The sequence below is a fragment of the Cucurbita pepo genome, chromosome 3 (genome assembly GCF_057944985.1).
Source record: "Cucurbita pepo subsp. pepo isolate OVF chromosome 3, ASM5794498v1, whole genome shotgun sequence".
NCBI lineage: Eukaryota > Viridiplantae > Streptophyta > Magnoliopsida > Cucurbitales > Cucurbitaceae > Cucurbita > Cucurbita pepo.
The window spans coordinates 1,065,008-1,083,031 of NC_141800.1; the positions used below are offsets into that span (position 1 = coordinate 1,065,008).

The 18,024-nt window shown below is 38.1% G+C and overlaps 5 protein-coding genes across 5 annotated transcripts; 3 read left to right on the plus strand and 2 right to left on the minus strand.

Annotated features, from left to right (window-relative positions):
• Positions 1-206: 206 nt before the first annotated feature.
• Positions 207-3,294, minus strand: LOS4 (P-loop containing nucleoside triphosphate hydrolases superfamily protein). Its single transcript, XM_023672028.2, has 8 exons — positions 3,017-3,294; positions 2,270-2,563; positions 1,943-2,170; positions 1,675-1,740; positions 1,151-1,552; positions 906-1,050; positions 626-711; positions 207-519 (listed from the first exon to the last, which is right to left on the minus strand). The coding sequence occupies exons 1-8, from the start codon at positions 3,254-3,256 to the stop codon at positions 463-465; spliced, it is 1,518 nt and encodes a 505-aa protein (XP_023527796.2). The 5' UTR covers positions 3,257-3,294; the 3' UTR covers positions 207-462.
• A 985-nt stretch (positions 3,295-4,279) lies between these two features.
• LOC111790905 (aspartic proteinase 36) lies at positions 4,280-6,902 on the plus strand. The gene is made up of 4 exons (XM_087121907.1): positions 4,280-4,674; positions 5,154-5,283; positions 5,377-5,627; positions 6,320-6,902. Exons 1-4 carry the CDS (start codon positions 4,445-4,447, stop codon positions 6,567-6,569), a joined length of 861 nt encoding a protein of 286 aa, XP_086978033.1. The 5' UTR covers positions 4,280-4,444; the 3' UTR covers positions 6,570-6,902.
• A 1,264-nt stretch (positions 6,903-8,166) lies between these two features.
• Positions 8,167-12,752, plus strand: LOC111790907 (polyadenylate-binding protein 7-like). Its single transcript, XM_087122075.1, is given in 12 exon segments — positions 8,167-8,361; positions 8,452-8,676; positions 9,255-9,373; positions 9,496-9,689; positions 9,835-10,094; positions 10,186-10,292; positions 10,376-10,565; positions 10,895-11,184; positions 11,391-11,546; positions 11,820-12,023; positions 12,234-12,395; positions 12,397-12,752. Coding segments are annotated over 11 exon segments (1,944 nt in total). The 5' UTR covers positions 8,167-8,361; positions 8,452-8,474; the 3' UTR covers positions 12,457-12,752.
• Positions 12,753-13,518: 766 nt separating this feature from the next.
• Positions 13,519-14,821, minus strand: LOC111790908 (uncharacterized). The gene is made up of 2 exons (XM_023672033.2): positions 13,954-14,821; positions 13,519-13,869 (listed from the first exon to the last, which is right to left on the minus strand). Exons 1-2 carry the CDS (start codon positions 14,623-14,625, stop codon positions 13,594-13,596), a joined length of 948 nt encoding a protein of 315 aa, XP_023527801.2. The 5' UTR covers positions 14,626-14,821; the 3' UTR covers positions 13,519-13,593.
• A 1,459-nt stretch (positions 14,822-16,280) lies between these two features.
• On the plus strand, positions 16,281-18,023 carry LOC111790909 (late embryogenesis abundant protein, putative / LEA protein). The gene is made up of 3 exons (XM_023672035.2): positions 16,281-17,498; positions 17,565-17,674; positions 17,748-18,023. Exons 1-3 carry the CDS (start codon positions 16,374-16,376, stop codon positions 17,914-17,916), a joined length of 1,404 nt encoding a protein of 467 aa, XP_023527803.2. The 5' UTR covers positions 16,281-16,373; the 3' UTR covers positions 17,917-18,023.
• The last annotated feature ends 1 nt before the right edge of the window (position 18,024 follows it).

Genomic DNA, 18,024 nt, shown 5'->3' on the forward strand with positions numbered 1-18,024 from the left:
AATATATTCATTTATTATTATTTCCTTTATTGTTTTTGTATTATTATTTCCTTTATTGTAGGCAGGTTCTTGTAGATCCTTTCTTCTAGAAAGCTGTAATGTAATAAAGACAACTGTATTACACCTACAAACATTACGCCTACAAATTCATTACTTTCACAAATTCTATGATAAAAACACATTTACTTATAATAAAGCCAGCCAAATAATTTCAATGGGTTTCATCAACCAAGAGATTTCAGTAATCTGTAAATAACATAACTTCACAATATACAACATTCTAACCATATTGCCGGAAATTGACAACTCAAAACACATTACATTACCCTCGTAACCAAATGTATTTTACTTTAAAGCAAAACAAAAACTGGGGAAGCATCACTCCGATCTACTTTTCTGCATCCAATCATTCCATGTTTATCGCCTCTGGTGCGGGTTTGGCAGTAAACTCACCTCTATACATCAAAGCAATCCAGCAGTTTTCAAGGCTTCTTGAATGTCCTCATCAGAGTCCCGAACCTGGAAATTCAAATTTCAAAAGGTGCTGAGATAGAAACTCAATATCTAGGCTGGATCAGGAAACTGAGTGGAATTCAAATGTGATCACCCAGAGAAGGAATCTTACCTCTGTTACTTCAGAGTTAAAATGGTTCTGAATTTTGTCCATTCGCATGATCTCCACATCACCACAGAGCAAGTTAAACACAGCTCCTGCAGCGATCACACAACAGCCATGGGTTTTCAGTTAACCAAATACCAAGAAGATATCAAGTGATTCTTCATTAAAATTAATACTACAGAAGATTTATTAAGAAGCTAGTCTAAGAGATTGATTCTAACCCCTAAAATGTTGCTTAAGGATCTACAAACTTAGATACATAAGCATAATAGAAACAGAAGCTTACCCTTGCGCCCAAAACGACCTGCCCGACCAATTCTATGGAGGTACACCTCATAGTTAGGCTCAGATTGTGAGGAAGATCTGAATTTCATCGCTTCTGAAGAAGATTCATATTTCAGAGGAAGATCATAATTGATAACTAGATTGACCTAGAAAAAGAAGATATATCAGGGGTCTGAAAAGGCATCAAGTAATAGGATATAGCATCAAAAAAACAAAAGGGAAGATAGGGAACTGATATCCGCACACCTGTTGCTGGTCAAATCCTCGAGATAGAAGGTCAGTCGAAATGAGAACTTTGGTCAAACCATCCTTAAACTCTTTTATTATTTTGTCTCTATCTTCCGTCGTCAGTGCCCCTTGAATGGTAGTCACATCATATCCATAATCAACCAGTGCCTTATGTAACATGCTTGCACTGTTTCTTGTGCGCACAAATATAATTGTCTGACCCAATTTCTCTCCAAGTTCAAAAATTCTATCTTTTATGATCCGAATTTTTGCTAATTCATCTGGACATATCACCTTGTATTGCTTCACACCCTCCAAGGATAGTTCTTCCTTCTTAACAAAAAGTTGGTTGTAGTCTTTGACAACCCTAGAGACAAAGTTTTTAACAGTCTCATCGAATGTAGCAGAGAACAGAAGCACCTGAGACAATTTTTTTTTTTAGAGAAGAAAACAACCGAGATTAAATGGTTGAATGAACAAGTATATAATCACACGATTAAATGATGACATATGCATACGGTTGTTTAATAATATAGACAAACCTGGCAATGAGGGCTACTTTTCTCAATGTCCCTCATGATTCTCAACGAATCATCCCTAAAGCCATCCTGTAACCAAAAAAAAAAAAAAAAAAAAAAAAGTAACTACAATACTCATCCTCACAATTACTCAAAACAAAAATTACATGGACCATCATTAATGATACAAAAATATACATGAAGAAACAATGTTCTTAAATAACACATCAAGAAGAGATCAGACTACTTCCATGGGCACAAATGCATATAAAATTTATAGATAATAACTTACCTCGCTAAGCATATGATCAGCCTCATCAAAAACAAGAATCTTCACGCAACTTACGCCCAGCTTCCTCGATGACATCCATTTCTTTATTGTGCCAGGAGTTCCAATCACAACTTGTGCAGTTATTGGTGGTCGCTTTGACATAGGTACATAGTTAGCACTGTCGGCAGGAACTGCACACTCTGAAGTTATCCCAGTGTATTTTCCCATTTTCTTAAGAACTTCAATATTCTGCAATAATAGTAATATTAACATTAATATAAAAGAAAATCAAGATCTAGCATAAATAAGTGCATAAGACATTCAGTTAAAGAAAGGGGGAACTTATGCCTGCATGGCCAACTCCCTTGTAGGACATATGCAAAACGCCTGAGGAGCCTTCAAGTTCACATCAACGCGACTCAACATCCCAAGCACAAAACAAGTAGTTTTTCCAGAACCATTGTGTGCTTGAGCTATTAAATCTTTGTACGGAGGAGTCAAGATCATAGGTAGACTTATAGCTTGAATTTTACTTGGCTTTTGGAATTTCATCTCAACATACAACCCCTTCAAAATCTCTGGAGATAGATTCAGATCCTCAAAAGTACTGGCTGATGAATATGGAGTATCACCAGTTGTCACCTACACCGAATGAAAAAAGAATTAACCGAATAGCATAACAATGAAGTTCGCATTGCTCCGATGTCTAAGCACACGAACTAAAGCTTCAAACAACTTCACTGATCGTCAACTATCTCGAAAGAGTTCTTATTTACGTAGATCGGGAAATTCAAACATGTTAATCTGATGCACGAAGAATCAAATCCCGGACTGTTGTATACAGCCCGTTCTTATTTATGTAGATCGGGAATTTCAATTATGTCACTTCGATGCACGAAGAACCAAATCTTACAGCCAGAAAATAAAGCTCTTTAATCCTCGCTTAAACCCTAAATGCTTCGTCATCTAAAATCGGACAAGAATATTCCACATCAAATTCATCTATATCGCTTTTCTATGCCAATTCCAATAAGCTATTTCAACCTATACTTGCACGCGCACTCGATAGATAGATAGAGAGAGAGAGAGACTTACCGCTGTGATGTTAGAGTCATCGGGTTCTTCAAGAGTTTTTTCGTCTTGGATTTTAAGAGATTCCATGTACTCGGAAGGCGCAGAGGATGAATCTCCAGCATCGCCTACATCATCGTCTTCTTCATCGCCCCAAGCACGTTTGGGAACTGGTGTAACTACGGGTGGGGTAGTGGCGGTAACGGCGGCGGCGGCGGTAGAGGCGTTGCTGGTGGTAGAGTCTGGAGCCGCGGGATCTGCCATCGGTGATTCGCGCTGAAACAGAAAAATAATTGCTTACGTGTTCCGCTAGCTGCGTTTAAATAGTGCATCTCTCGAAGTAAAGTCGGTCCATAGCTGTCGGATCCGGCCCAACATTTTGAAGCCCAGCCCATTAATTACTAACTAAATTAAAACCCATTCGTTAACATTTTCCTTTCTTTTTTGTTTTTTTGTTTTTTTGTTTTTTTTTTTTTAATTCTCTTGTTTTCTATTTTTTAACGAACAAAAACAAAGCTTAATTTATAAACTATTTTTGTTTCTTTTTATTTTTTCATTATAAAGTAAAATTAAGTTTATAAACACTCATTTTCACGTAATTTTTTAAAATTATTTTAAAAAACAAACGAAATGTAATATTATATATATATATATATATATATATATATATATATATATATAAACTTAATAGATATTTAAAAGTTTACCGACAAAAATAAAATAAACGTAAAGGTGTGACATTAAAATAAATATTGAAAAAGGTTAAAATAAATATTTTTTTATTTAATGATATTTAGAGAGGGATGATTTATTATTATTATTATTATTATTTTATGGAAGGTATGTGTTTAAATAGGTGAAAAAAATAAATAAAATCTTTCTTATTTGACTCATTTTGTACCTAACAAATATAAAAAGAAAGGAAACAAATCAAGAAGTAATATTAGTATTAATAATTTACGCATATTGAAAAATTGCAAAAATAAAAAATATATTTAATTTAAAAGTTAAAAGGACCAACATTGATATTTTAATAATTTATGTTCATGGACAAAGATAGAAATATTATAAAAGTTTGGGCCAAATTTGACAATTTTTCTTTTTTTGGGGTGAAAATACAAATTTGACCGTTTGAAAGTTAAAAAATGAACAACAAACAGCCAAAACGAGATTTAAAGCGTAAATGGATAAAAGGGCTATTTTCGACTTTTCACACCCACGTACGATTGCCTTTGGCCTGTTTATGCTGGAGCAGATCCATGGCGGGATTAAGCTTGAGCTTTATAAACCGAATTTATTATTATTAGTTAATCCAAAATAAAATATTTTCTTGCTTACTGTTCTTCATCTCTCTTTCTATTTCACTGCAATGTGCAGGAACAATCCCATAAACCCAACTTTGCTCATAAATCTTCCCATTTCACAACTCAAAACCTTCAAAATTCCACCGAAATGCGGGCTTTCTCTTCCTTGATCTTGGCCTTAGCTGCCGTTGTTCTGCCGGCGGCGGTGGTTTACTGCGGCTTCCCCGTCCCACTTCTCTCTCTGCAGAGGGCCTTCCCTTCTTCTCGCCCTGTCCAACTCGAAACCCTTAGAGCTCGGGACCGACTAAGGCATGCCAGAATGTTGCAAGGTGTCGTCGACTTCTCAGTCGAAGGTTCTTCCGATCCATTGCTCATCGGGTATTGTTTGCTCTTCATCTGTAAATTATTTTGTTGTTTTTAGTTGTTGGATGTGTTCGTAAATTATCTACTATAGGACTCTTATGATTTTCTTGGATTATAATCGATTCTGTGTTTCGTGATATTTTCGTCCACGTGATACTCTGTTTAGCGGCTGGTAGGGCGTTCAGGTGCCGAGAGAGAGATAGAGAGGTAGAGAGGTGTGGAAACAGACCAGAGAAGGCGAAGAAGGATGATCGAATTGATATATACTGACTTAAAACTGGAAAAATGCTTTATATTCCCATTTTCATTTTCTTTTGTTGTTCTAATAGGGAAGTAATAATAAATGCTACTTCAATTCTTTCTTGGGTTTTTCTTGTTCTTCTTTATTTAAATATTTCTTGTGGATGCTACTTTCTGTTTTGATTTGATTGGACTAACTCTCTGAACTTTGTTGTGGAGTAAACTTGTTATTCCGTTGTTAATGGCATGCTCAGGCTTTACTTTACGAAAGTCAAATTGGGCACTCCCCCGAGGGAATTTACGGTGCAGATCGACACTGGAAGTGATCTTTTGTGGGTGAACTGCAATTCCTGCAATGGATGCCCCACATCAAGTGGACTTGGAGTAAGGGTCTTTCTTTTCACCTCCTCTCTTGCTAGTGTCAAATTGCCCTATGGCCTCCATGCTAGAGTCCTTATTTTAGTTTACCCTGTGCAGATTCAACTAAATTTCTTTGATGCTTCCATCTCATCAAGTTCTTCACTCATCTCCTGTTCTGACCCAATATGCAAGTCTGCATTCCAAACAACTGCAACACAGTGTCTATCTCAGAGTAAACAATGCAGTTACACCTTTCAGTATGGTGATGGAAGTGGAACATCAGGTTATTATGTATCTGAGTCCATGTACTTCGACATGGTTATGGGACCTTCTATGATTGTTAACTCTTCAGCTACTGTTGTTTTTGGGTGAGTTGGGTAAATTACTTTTTGAAAACATATGTAATTCAATTGGACTCTATGCGGATGAAATAACTATTTTACCATATAAAAGATTTCGGTTGGAGAGGGGAACGAACCATTCCTTGAAAAGGTGTGGAAACCTCTCCTCCCTAGTAGACGCGTTTTAAAAACCTTGAGGGGAAGCCCGAAAGTGAAAGCTCAAAGAGGACAATATTTGCTAGCGGTGGGCTTGAACTATTACAAATGGTATAAGAGCCAGACACTGGGCGATGTGCCAACGAGGACGCTGGACCCTCAAGGAGGGTGGATTGTGAGATCCCACATCGGCTGGAGAGGGGAACAACGCATTCCTTGTAAGGGTGTGGAGACCTCTCTCCAGCAGACGCATTTTAAAAACTTTGAGGGGAAGCTTGGAAGGGAAGACCCAAAAAAGACAATATTTGCTAGCGGTGGGCTTGGTCTTGGGCTGTTACACTTTCAAACAACTTTGACTGTTGTTTTCCAAGTGTATGCACATCAAGAAGAATATAAGGTTAATGTTTGTCTCATCATACCACACTTATGTTTTGATACCAAATACAATATGTCCTCTGTTATGGTCTAAATATATTTCCTCCTCGCTCAATTCAACAAATATGCATTCTACTCTTACATTTTTCTGGAAATGCTGAAAGCATCTTATGAATATATGAATGCAGTTGTAGCACCTATCAGTCAGGAGACTTGACTAAATCAGACCATGCAATTGATGGCATTTTTGGATTTGGCCCCGGGGATTTGTCTGTCATATCACAGTTGTCAGCTCGAGGGGTAACCCCTAAAGTATTTTCCCATTGTTTAAAAGGAGAAGGGAACGGTGGCGGTATATTGGTTCTTGGTGAGGTTTTGGAGCCAGGCATTGTGTATAGCCCACTTGTGCCCTCTCAGTACGTCCATATTAGAGAATAATCTGTCAATTTTAGTGGCTCATTCAAATTATATTCAGAAAGTTTTTGGTATCTCAGAAGTAAAAAAGTTGCAACTAATTTCTATCTATGGAATTAATTTATTTAAGCCAAAACAACTGCCAGTTTGAATGTGCTTCTTACGTATTTCATTGCTGCAAACCTTTTGGAATGCGTAAGCTACTAATAGAATTTCCTTTCTCACAAATGATTGTTCTGTAACAGTTATTTTGTTTTGGACGCTCTCTTCCAATCTCTTTCTTGCATAATTGAGAGCTCATTCCCTAGCTTTTAATCTAGGGAGAAGAAAATTTAAACATTTTATCAGTTTCTATGACATTTTATATAGGATTCAACCGTTCATTACCACACTGTATCACACGACTCCACAGATCAATGTGCATGTGTACTTTATGTTGAGGATTGTTGGGAGGGAGGTCCAAGTAAGGAATACATCTCCATTGGTACGAGACCTTCTGGGAAAACCGAAAGCAAAGCCATGAGAGCTTATACTCAAAGTGGACAATATCATACCATTGTGGAAGGTTGTGATTCCTAACACTTTATCCTTAAACCTCATTTTTCATGTCTTCGTCTTTGCAGATATAGTTATGAAAGACAAGATATTTGTATATGACTTGGCTCGCCAGCGAATTGGGTGGGCAAATTATGATTGTAAGTTGAGAACAGACAAAGCAGTGTGTATAAATCTGTACAATCCCATGGAACAACTTTAAACGTATCAGTCATTTCCAGGTTCCCAAGCGGTAAACGTATCAGTCACATCTGAGAAGAACAGGTTCGTGAATGCAGGACAGTTGAGCGTGAGCGGTTCGACCCGAGATAAACTCCTCCAATCATCAACTATGGAAGCATTAGCAGTGTTAGTGAGTCTCAGTTTGTTCATCCATTTCCAGCTTCTTCGACGTTAACTCTGTAGTTCTCCCTTCTTAAAATCCCCATTCTTTACACCAATTGTTTGCCCCCTCCAGTCCAGTACGATGACTATGATTGCCGGTGGCTGTGTAGTGCTATTATTTTTAGACCATTGGAGATGCGATGGACCCAAAAAGATGAATATTCTGGCCCACTTCTTAATTTGGGCCTGTCATCGGGCCCATATTTTGAGAAATGCCGGTAATTGTAAATTATGTGCTAATAAAATTATGGATCGATTAAATTTACTTTTCTATTTAATAGAAAATTATAGATTTGAGTTTAATAAATTTATAATTTCTTTTAAAAAATTTATAATTAAAATTTGAAAATATTAAAACCTTTTAACCTTAGTCCAGAAAAAAAATGCGTTAAAAAGGGTTCTTCAAGTTAAAAAATTAAATTAAATTAAATACAAATAACAAAATTTGCTTAATTTTCCCCGTAAACGAGGGAAGGGTAAAAAGAATTCACTCATTAATTATTAAAATAATAATAATTAATTAATTCAGTTTTATCTTTGACTTTGTAGCCTTTTGGAACGGGGATTCTTCTTCAACCACATGACAGCTAAAAAATAATAAATAAATAAATAAATAAATAAATAAATAAATAAATAAATAATTGGGTTTGAAGCGTTCTCTAAAGGAGGTTGCAGCTATAACTGCTGAAGCTGTGGATCCATGCAGAATCCTCACTCTCTAAAATCGTACTCTTCTCTCTAAACCCGTTCTATAAATACGACATTTCAATCCTTTTTTGTTCTCTTACACTCTCTGCATTTATTCCATTGTTAACCAGAGATTCCTGTAACTGTCATCGGCATTATTCCAAAGAAGGAAGTGATTACCAGACTTCAGGTTTGGGTTCTTGTGGTTTTTCTGTTATTATTTTTTGATGATTTGATGATGATGGTTTGTTTTTGTGGTTTGAATCTCTACCTGTTCCAGGAGTTCGCGATTTCCCTTTTGTAATGGCGGCGGTTCCTCAGACGGCGGTTCATGCCTCTCCGGCTTCGCTCTATGTTGGCGACCTTCATCCTGATGTCACTGATGGTCAGCTCTTTGATGCTTTCTCTGGATTCAAGAGCCTCGCCTCTGTTCGTATCTGTAGAGATTCCGCCACTGGACGCTCTCTCTCTTATGGCTACGTCAATTTCATGTCTCCGCAAGACGGTATTCATTTTTTATTCTGTCATAATTTCTCGTCTCATTCTTGTGTGTGCATTGATTTTGTTTTTGTTCTTTTTCAATCGGGCGATTAAAGGCGTTTGTATCGTTCTTGCGTTGGATTTTTGCTTTCCTTTTTCTTTCTTGCGTTGAGAAATCAAATGACGATCGATATATAACATTATATTCGAGTCTTTGGATTCTTTGAGATTCCGATGAACTTTCTTTTTGTCATTTAATTTATGGCAGAAAAAATGTTTGCTGATCACTGTTATATTCTTGATCTTGAGATTTCATAAATAATAAAGAAGTTGATTGAATTGCAATTATTTAATTCAATAGGTTGATTAGCAGTCGGTTAAGGCTTCTGTTTTTTTCCCCTTTATTTATTTATCTGCTTACACCAAATTTCTTTTCTGTTTCTTGAATAGATTTGGTCATTTCAGGATGCTTTATCCACCATTTGTTGCTTATTTGGAAATGCTGCTTTCTATGATTGGTTCTTGCATAATATTTGAAGCTAAACATACATTGGAGCTTATGATTTTGTGACTGCCTTATTATGTCTATATAATTTAAAACAGCTACCAACGCGATAGAGGCAATGAATCACAGAATGCTCAATGGAAGAGCGATTCGAGTCATGTGGTCACGCCGCGATCCTGGTGCAAGAAAAAGTGGAATTGGAAACGTGTTTGTTAAGGTTTATGCTGTTTTTACAGAGAGAATAATTGGCTTATAGAATCAATATCGGGTTATTCATGAAACTTACATTTTAATATGGTCTTTTGTTCTTTTTCTGGTTAACTTGACTAACCATTGCAGAACTTGAGCGATTCAATCAATGGTTTAGGACTTCAAGAGCTATTTAAGAAATTTGGAAATGTTCTGTCCAGCAAAGTAGTCACATCCGATGATGGGAAGAGCAAAGGATACGGCTTTGTTCAATTTGAGTCTGAGGATTCCGCAAAAGCTGCCATAGAGTCACTGAATGGTTTTACCATTGGGGATAAGCAGATGTAAATACAGCACTTCTTATCATCAGCCATGCAATGATCGCCTGATGTGATGAAATATACATGAGCGTTCATAATTTGAAGTAACTGTGCAATGCTTATTATTTGTATGTATAATTAATTTACACTCACCATACATGTGTTACAGATATGTCGGAAAGTTTATCTGGAAGAGTGAACGAGTCTTGGCCAATCCTGATGTTAAATACACCAATTTGTATGTGAAAAATCTTGACTCAGAGATCGGGGAAGAGCATTTGCAGGAAAAGTTTTCTGAGTTTGGAAAAATTTCCAGCATGATTATTTCAAGGGATGAGAATGGAATGTCAAGAGGTTTTGGCTTTATAAACTTTGTGAACCCTGATGATGCGAAACGGGCATTAGAAGCACTTAATGGATCGCAACTGGGTACAGATGCATCTTTGTCTTTAACTAGATTTTTTTATGTTAACTCAATATGATGTGTTTTTTTTATCTCACTATGTTCTTTCTTTACCAGGTTCTAAGCGTATCTACATTGCACGGGCACAGAAGAAGACAGAGCGTGAGGAAGTATTACGTCGACGTTACGAAGAGAAATGTAAAGAGCAGGTCTTAAAATATAAGGTACCATTCAAAACTCGTCCTTTTTCATTGTTGGTATAATTATAGTCTCTTTCTCCGAATAAACAATATCAACTATTATGTAGGGCTCAAATGTGTATGTGAAGAACATTGATGATGGTGTTACTGATGAAGAACTAAGAGAGCTTTTCAGTCCGTGTGGCACCATCACTTCATCAAAACTTATGCGAGATGACAAGGGAATAAACAAAGGGTTTGGATTTGTCTGCTTCTCCAATCCTGACGAAGCTAAAAGAGCCGTGAACAGTTTGCAAGGTAATTATTACATGAGCGCATTGAACTATCAATACATAAATTATCTTAAATTGTTTCACGGGTGCTTTGATGTGCTGTTTCTGATTTGTTTGAAGTTTTGAAGGAAGTTTTCATTCCTCCCTACTGAAACTGAAAATTGGGTTGAGTTAAGTAGAGTTTAAGAAAGAATGTTCAGTTGTGAATTATTGGATTGCAAAAATACTGGATTGCCTTTCTTTGGAATTGGCATCCTTTTCTTGTTCTTGAGTAAAGCTATCATTTCTTAAGTTCTATTGGTCAAGTCTCTACTAATTACCTTTCTTTGGACACTGGATAACGTATACTCGTAGGATATATGTTTCACGGGAAGCCACTCTATTTGGCTATAGCACAAAGAAAAGTGGATAGACAAATGCAACTGAGGAATCAGTTTGCACAACGGATGGCAGCGATGCTAGGACAGTCAACAATTTTTCAGGGTGGATGCACACCTTATTATTACCCAGCACCAGGTGTTGTTCCACAAGTTCCATCTCGTTCAGGTTTGACGTTTCAGCCTTTAGGAATGAACCCTGCATGGAGAGCTAATGCCTTCACATCTCCTGCAAGACCTGCTTTTCAACCTACACCTGTACCTATTGTAAGTTGCAACTTTTCTTGGATTAAACCTGGATGTCTTCTGCAGCCCAGCAGTTTTTGTATAATATGTGATCTTATAAAATAATTATAATGTATTATTTCTGCTTTTTTTTTTTCTTTTCAGAAAAAAGGGAATTATTATTAAGAGTTAAATTTTGTTAACTTGTGAAAGCAATCTTTCTTAGGATCTTAACTTTTATTCCACAGATTCCGAATGCTTCGAGGCAACCCAGGCAAAACAGAGGCAAAATAAATGGCCCAATGCTTTCTCATCAAAATGGTGTCCAATCTGTCTATTATATGCACAATTCACAAGATGCCCATCAACCAGGAGTTACTGATAAATCATCCGGCAATCAGCAGGTAAGCTATTCTAGTCTTTCTACAAATTATTCACTTACTTTCTCTTGCCTCTTGCTTGTTCCATTCATCTGAATTCGGAGTGGAATAGACTTTCTATGAATTGTTTCTGTGGAATATATTTTAAATTTTCTTGTCCAACGTAATGTAATTGGAGGTGTTTTGGACTTGAGCACTAATTTGGAAAAAGTTGGAGTCAGTCATAGACCATCCAAAAATGTAGTTATCATATGGTGTTCTACCGTAAAATATTGTTTTCTGAGGCTTCTGCTGTAGTGGACCGGACAGGTTAAGTATGTCCCAAATGCTCGCCCATGTGAAAGAAACAAAACTTCTGGAGTCTCAGCTGCCGCTTTTAATTCTACTGGAGATGTCTCTCAGGGATCCCAAATACTGAGCAGCATCCTTTCTTCCTCTCCCCCAGACCAACAAAAACAGATCCTTGGGGAGCACCTCTACCCCCTTGTCCAAAAATGCAAGGTAACTGATCGACCACGATACTTAATAGCATGTCTAGGGTGATCTTGAAATGACTAAATCATTTTATTCATGTTCAAATCACTCCGAAATATGTTTTCGATCCTTTCAAATCAATTTTGATTGTAGGCAAATCAGGTTTAAAGGGTAAAACCGAACATTAAATAGATTTTGAATGATTAAAGACACATTCTAAACTAATGACACTTGCAGCCGGAGCTTGCTGCGAAGATTACTGGGATGCTTCTGGAGATGGACAACTCGGAATTACTGCTTCTGTTAGAGTCACCTGAATCTCTAGTTGCCAAGGTTGAAGAAGCAGTGCAGGTGCTTAAGATCTCAAAGAGTAAGCTGTCCAACCAAGACTCCGATTTCCATACCGGCTGAGCGTGCAGTCAGCGCAGCTAAAAGGGAACCAAAACTGCTCCAACTTTAATTCACTTTCTCAGTGAATTCTTTACCGGAGAATAAATTTTTTGAATTTTTGATACCGATCATCGGCTGGCTGGTGGCCGATTGACTGCTGGAATGGAAGAGAGTTGTTTACAGATTTCGTACTAGTTTTTTTGTCATTTTATTTTGAGGAACATTTTAATCTTCCCTTGTTTAGAAAACTACTAACATTTAGTAGTCCATTAGTAGTACCCTTTTCTTTTCCCAGGATCAGAATGGATGCTTGTTTCGAAATTAGATTTGTTGAATGGTGTTTTTCTAATTTTCAAGCCTATGTTTCTGTTATTTAATGGTTATTTATTTATTTATTTATTTATATTATCTGAAATGGGGCAGTTTTGACTGGGTTTGGTTGATTTTTGTGTAGAAATGTTTTGTTGAAAGACGTTTTCAAAATTACAAATTTCTCTTATCATCAAGAGAAGAGAAGAGAAGAAGAAAAAAAAAAAAAAATGAAAACCCCACATTTTTCTTTTATAAATCTTTTAACACATAATTTCAATTTTTTTTAGTTTTAAAAAGCACAAATTTTTATTTGTGCTTTGATATCGTGAATTTAATTTGTGTCTATTTGATATTTATTTCATCTTTAAACTTTTAAAATTACAAATGTATTTGGTTTACAATTTTTTATTTTTTATTTTTAATTCACAAACCTACTGTATAAATACAAACCTTAAACTATTAAATTAAAATTAAAAGTGTCATAATTTTATAAGTAATTTTGTTAGGAATTATGACTTTTCACAGGTATGATATTGTTCACTTTGAGCTAAGCTCTTATGGTTTTGTTTTGGGAAGGTTCACTTTGAGCATAAGTTCTCATGGCTTTGTTTTGAAGATGTATTCATGGCTTTATTTTGAAGATGTATTCCTTTACTTATAAACCCCCTAAAAGGTCTAAAGATGTATTGTATTCCTTTACTTAGTAACGAAGTATTCTTTACTTATAAACCCGAAAGGCCTCCAATAACGTGGGACTCACTACCAACCCTCTTTGACATAAAATGGAGTAAAATTACATATTTTATTTTTTGTAAGTTTTTATTTTTAAACACAAATATACAGATATTGGTGTGTGGATAAGGATTTGGAGAATATTATAAAGTATTTCCTCTTTTCATTTCCCCCCAATACAGATTATTCTATGAAGAAGCTTTGTCCTTGTGGAGTTAGTTTTATCAGACAACGATTCCTTTCGATCCAGAGCTTTGTGATCTGGATTTTCTTTCTGCCCTTGCTGTTCTTGCTCCTGTTCTTGCTGTTCTTGCTCCTGTTCTTGCTGTTCTTGCTCCTGTTCTTGCTTTCTTAACATCTCAATTGCATCTTTCAACTGATTCACTTCATTTGAAAGCTTCTCCAAATTCTCACTTGTCACTGCCTTTTCTTCTTTGATCTGCAACACAACAAACCTGAAATCCTCAATTTGTTATGAGATGAAAGCAAAATTGAGTTCAGAAAAGAAGAAAAAAGATGAAACCTTTAATTCAGCCATTTGCACATTCAACTCTCTTACTTCGTTCCCCACCTTCTCTAACATCCTTCTCTTCGTTTCCATTTCAAGTTTCGTTTTACAATCTTCAATCTCCAAATTCTTCTCTCTTATCATCTTCGATTGTTCCTTCAATCTCTTCTTAATCTTCTTTACTTCTCTCACAAGCAACCTGTTCTCTGTTCTTTGCCCTTCCACCTGCTCTGCAACTCCCAAATATTCTGACACCAAACCCTCAAACCTCTTGATTTCTTCTTCCATCCACAAAACCTCCCTTTCCAAGAAACTGATATGACCCATATCCATAACCAAGGTGTTCTTCATCTCCACCAGCAAAGCTTCCCTTTCTTTTAAATTTTGGTACCTAATGAACTGCTTCTCTATTTCCACTTCTTTTTTTTCAAGCTCTTCAACTCTGTCTTTTAAGCTTTGAATTACCCTCTTCTCAACATTGGGTTTTTGTTCCTCTGTTTCTGAAATTTCCTCATCCTCTAAAGGAATTGAAAATGAAGAACAATTATGGCTGCTAAAGTGCCTATTTTCCATGAGTTTTTCCATCATTATGGCGCATATGCCACCTGCTGCAGAACAAGCTAGAGGAATGCCAATTTTTAATACCACTGCCCCCAACTGACCAGTTTTTGAACATGTATTTGCCATCTGATAATCTTCTTCCTACATAAAAGTAAAAGTCCTTCCTTTTTTGGCCGACGTGGATTAGAGCGATTCAAGCGCCCGCACCTCGTCCCCACCGGATTTTTGGTACGAAAATGAATGAAGAATTGGGAGAATTGTGAAGTTTTGTTATGAAAATGGTGTAAAAGATTCGTTACCAATCTGTTAAACCGGATTGTCCTTTGCTTTTTCAACGATTCCTTGGCTTTCAAACCATCTTTTAAGGACTGGGGAATTCTTTGAGCTGAATCAACTTTGGTGTCTATGGATGAACATGTTTCCTGTCATTCTATTCTTCTAATATTAACTTTGGCATACGCATCTTTTAATTATTGTGTACTTTAACTACGTATCGTTGTAGCCTCACGATTTTAAAACACGTCTACTAGGAGAAGGTTTCCACATCCTTAGAATGTTTCGCTCTCCTCTCCAACCGACATGGGATCTCATAATCCATCTCCTTGTGGACTAGCGTCCTCACTAGCATACAGTTAAATGTCAGGCTATGATATCATTTGTAACGGTTAAAATTTACCGCTAGCAGATATTGTCTGTTTTAGCTCGTTACATATAGTCGTCAGTCTTACGATTTTAAAACATGTCTACTATGGAGAGGGTTCCACTCTCCTTTGTAAAGAATGTTTTGTTCCTTTCTCCAACCGACGTGGGATCTCACAATCCATCCTCTTAGGGGTCAACGTCATTGCTAGCACACTGCTAAGTGTCAGTCTTTGATACCATTGGTAACAATCCAAACTCACCATTAAAAGATATTATTCGCTTGGATCGTTACATGTCGTTGTCAATTTCCACTCTTATAAAAAATATTTCGTTTCTTTCTCTAACCGATGTGAAATCTCACGATTTTTGTGAGCGATTATATGGCTTCGTGGAGCGTCTATCGAATGATCGATTGACAACAAATTTGACAAGCATTTATATTTTATACCGGCTTAACTTTAGAGCCACAAGCCATGACTTTCAAAGCCCGAGGTTCCAACTCTTCTTTCAACCTGTCTCTAACAATCTTATCTATCTTTTGCCTTTCATCCTCCTTACTTGCATCATAGTACTTATCTTGTCTCGACTCTCACGTGACCGATTCAACGTCACTTTCATGTTACCACCTTTGCTTATTTGCACGTACCAAGACGAGAGTAGGTTGTGACATTCTCCTCCACTTAAACTAGTAAACGTTTTTAATAACTTCTATCGTGGATTGTAACACTATCTCTTGCAACAACCAAATTGTTACATTTCGAAGAACTCAAAACTTTAAAATGTCGGTAATCGTTACCAATTTGAACTGATCCTTCATTATTTTAAATACTAAAGCATGTCATTCTAGACATTATATATTCCTATTTATTTAATCAAAATTATATATATATATATATAATGCTTTTCACTCACCCAGCTTGACACGTGGTTCCATCGGGACACGTGGAGGTTAATCAGCGCAAAACATCAAACCACCGACCTCGGCCATAATACGGGACGTGTCATCGGCCAGGGGACATAAGTAGCTCGACTACGTGTCGTTTAGTATCCGACGTACACGTGGCCTCCCCTTAAGCACTAAGAAACGACGTGTCGGTTCTACAGGGATCGGTGTTTATATAAGTCCAGCGGCGACCGCCGAACAGCAACTCAAAAAACTATCAACAAGCATCCACAAGAGGAACGCGATAAAATTAAAATCACGTTTGGAGAAAATTCCGGTGAAGATCTCAATGGCGTCAAAGGAAATGAAGAAGGAGAGAGCAGAGGTAGCGGCGAGGCTTGCTGCTTCCGATCTCAGAGACATTAACAGAGACGAGGAGCAGCACGCAGCGGCGCCTGGAACCGAGAAAAAAGCCACGGTGGAGGTCGTGGAGACGGACCGGGCGGCGGCACATGATCAGCAGCAGAGGTCCGGCGTGATTGGATCTGTACTGAAGGCGGTGCAGGACACGTATGAACACGCGAAGGAGGCGGTGGTTGGGAAGAGCCAGGAAGCGGAGGAGAGAGGTCAGGAGGTGAAGGACGCGTCGGCGGAGAAGGCAAGAGAGACGACGGAGGAGGCGAAGAGGAAAATGGACGAGTATGGAAGTGCAGCGGCAGAGAAGGCGAGGGAGACGAAGGAAGCCACCGGCGATACGGTGGCGTCGGCGAGAGGGAAAATGAGTGAATATGGAGAGAAAACGAAGGACAAGACAGGCGAATACACAGATTATGCGGCGGATAAGGCGAGGGAGACGAAGGACGCGGCGGCAAGAAAAGCAGGGGAATACAAAGACTATACAGCGGAGAAGACGACGGAGGCTACAGAATCCGCAAAAGGAAAGGCCGGCGAGTATAAGGATTACGCAGCGGAGAAGACGAGGGAAGCAAAGGACGCTGCGGCGAGAAAAGCAGGGGAATACAAAGATTACACAGCGGAGAAGGCAAAGGAAGCGAAGGACGCTGCGGCTAGAAAAGCAGGGGAATACAAAGATTACACAGCGGAGAAGACCAGGGAAGCTACAGAATCGGCGAAGGGGAAGGCCGGTGAGTACAAAGATTACGCGGCGGAGAAGGCGAATGAAGCGAAGGAGAAGGCAGCAGAGTACAAGGATTACACGGAGGAGAAGGCGAAGGAGACGAAGGATGCGGCGGCAAGGAAGGCAGGGGAATACAGAGACTATACAGCGGAGAAAGAGAGAGAGACATCGGAGTACACGGCGGAGAAGGCAAAAGAAGGAAAGGACACTACAGTAAGCAAACTCGGGGAATTGAGAGATTCAGCGGCGGATGCTGCAAAGAGAGCCATGGAATACTTATCTGGAAAGAAAGAGGAAGCCAAGGAGAAATCTTTTGAGACTAAAGAAGCCGCCAAGGTAACTTCAAATTCTTTCATATCAGGACTACACCACAAAATCCTGCACTAACAATAGGAATGGCAGGAAAAGATGGACGAATCGGAGGAGGCGGCGAGGAGGAAGATGGAGGAGCTGAGGTTGCAGGGAGGAGGGAGCGACAGAGAAGAAGCAAAAGTGACATTAGAGCGTAATAGGTAAAACAAATACACCCTTTTTACTGTTTATTTGAAAGATACATCTTTGAAATTGTTTATGTCGTCTTGGCAGAGGCAGTGGCGGGAAGGGGGGAGACACGGTGGTGGTAGGGATGGAGGAGACAAGGCCGGGGGCGCTGGCCTCGACTTTGAAGCAGGCGGACGACATGGCGGGGCAGACTTTCAACGACGTTGGTCGAATGGACGAGGATCGTTCGAAGGATCGTCAGGGAAAAATGTGAAATCTGATATGAAAAATGCGCTAGCTAGTGTTGATCGTTGATCGTCGTCTGTTTTCTGCTGCACTTTTCTTTTTTCGAATAATGAATTTTCATATTTGGGAACCGTAC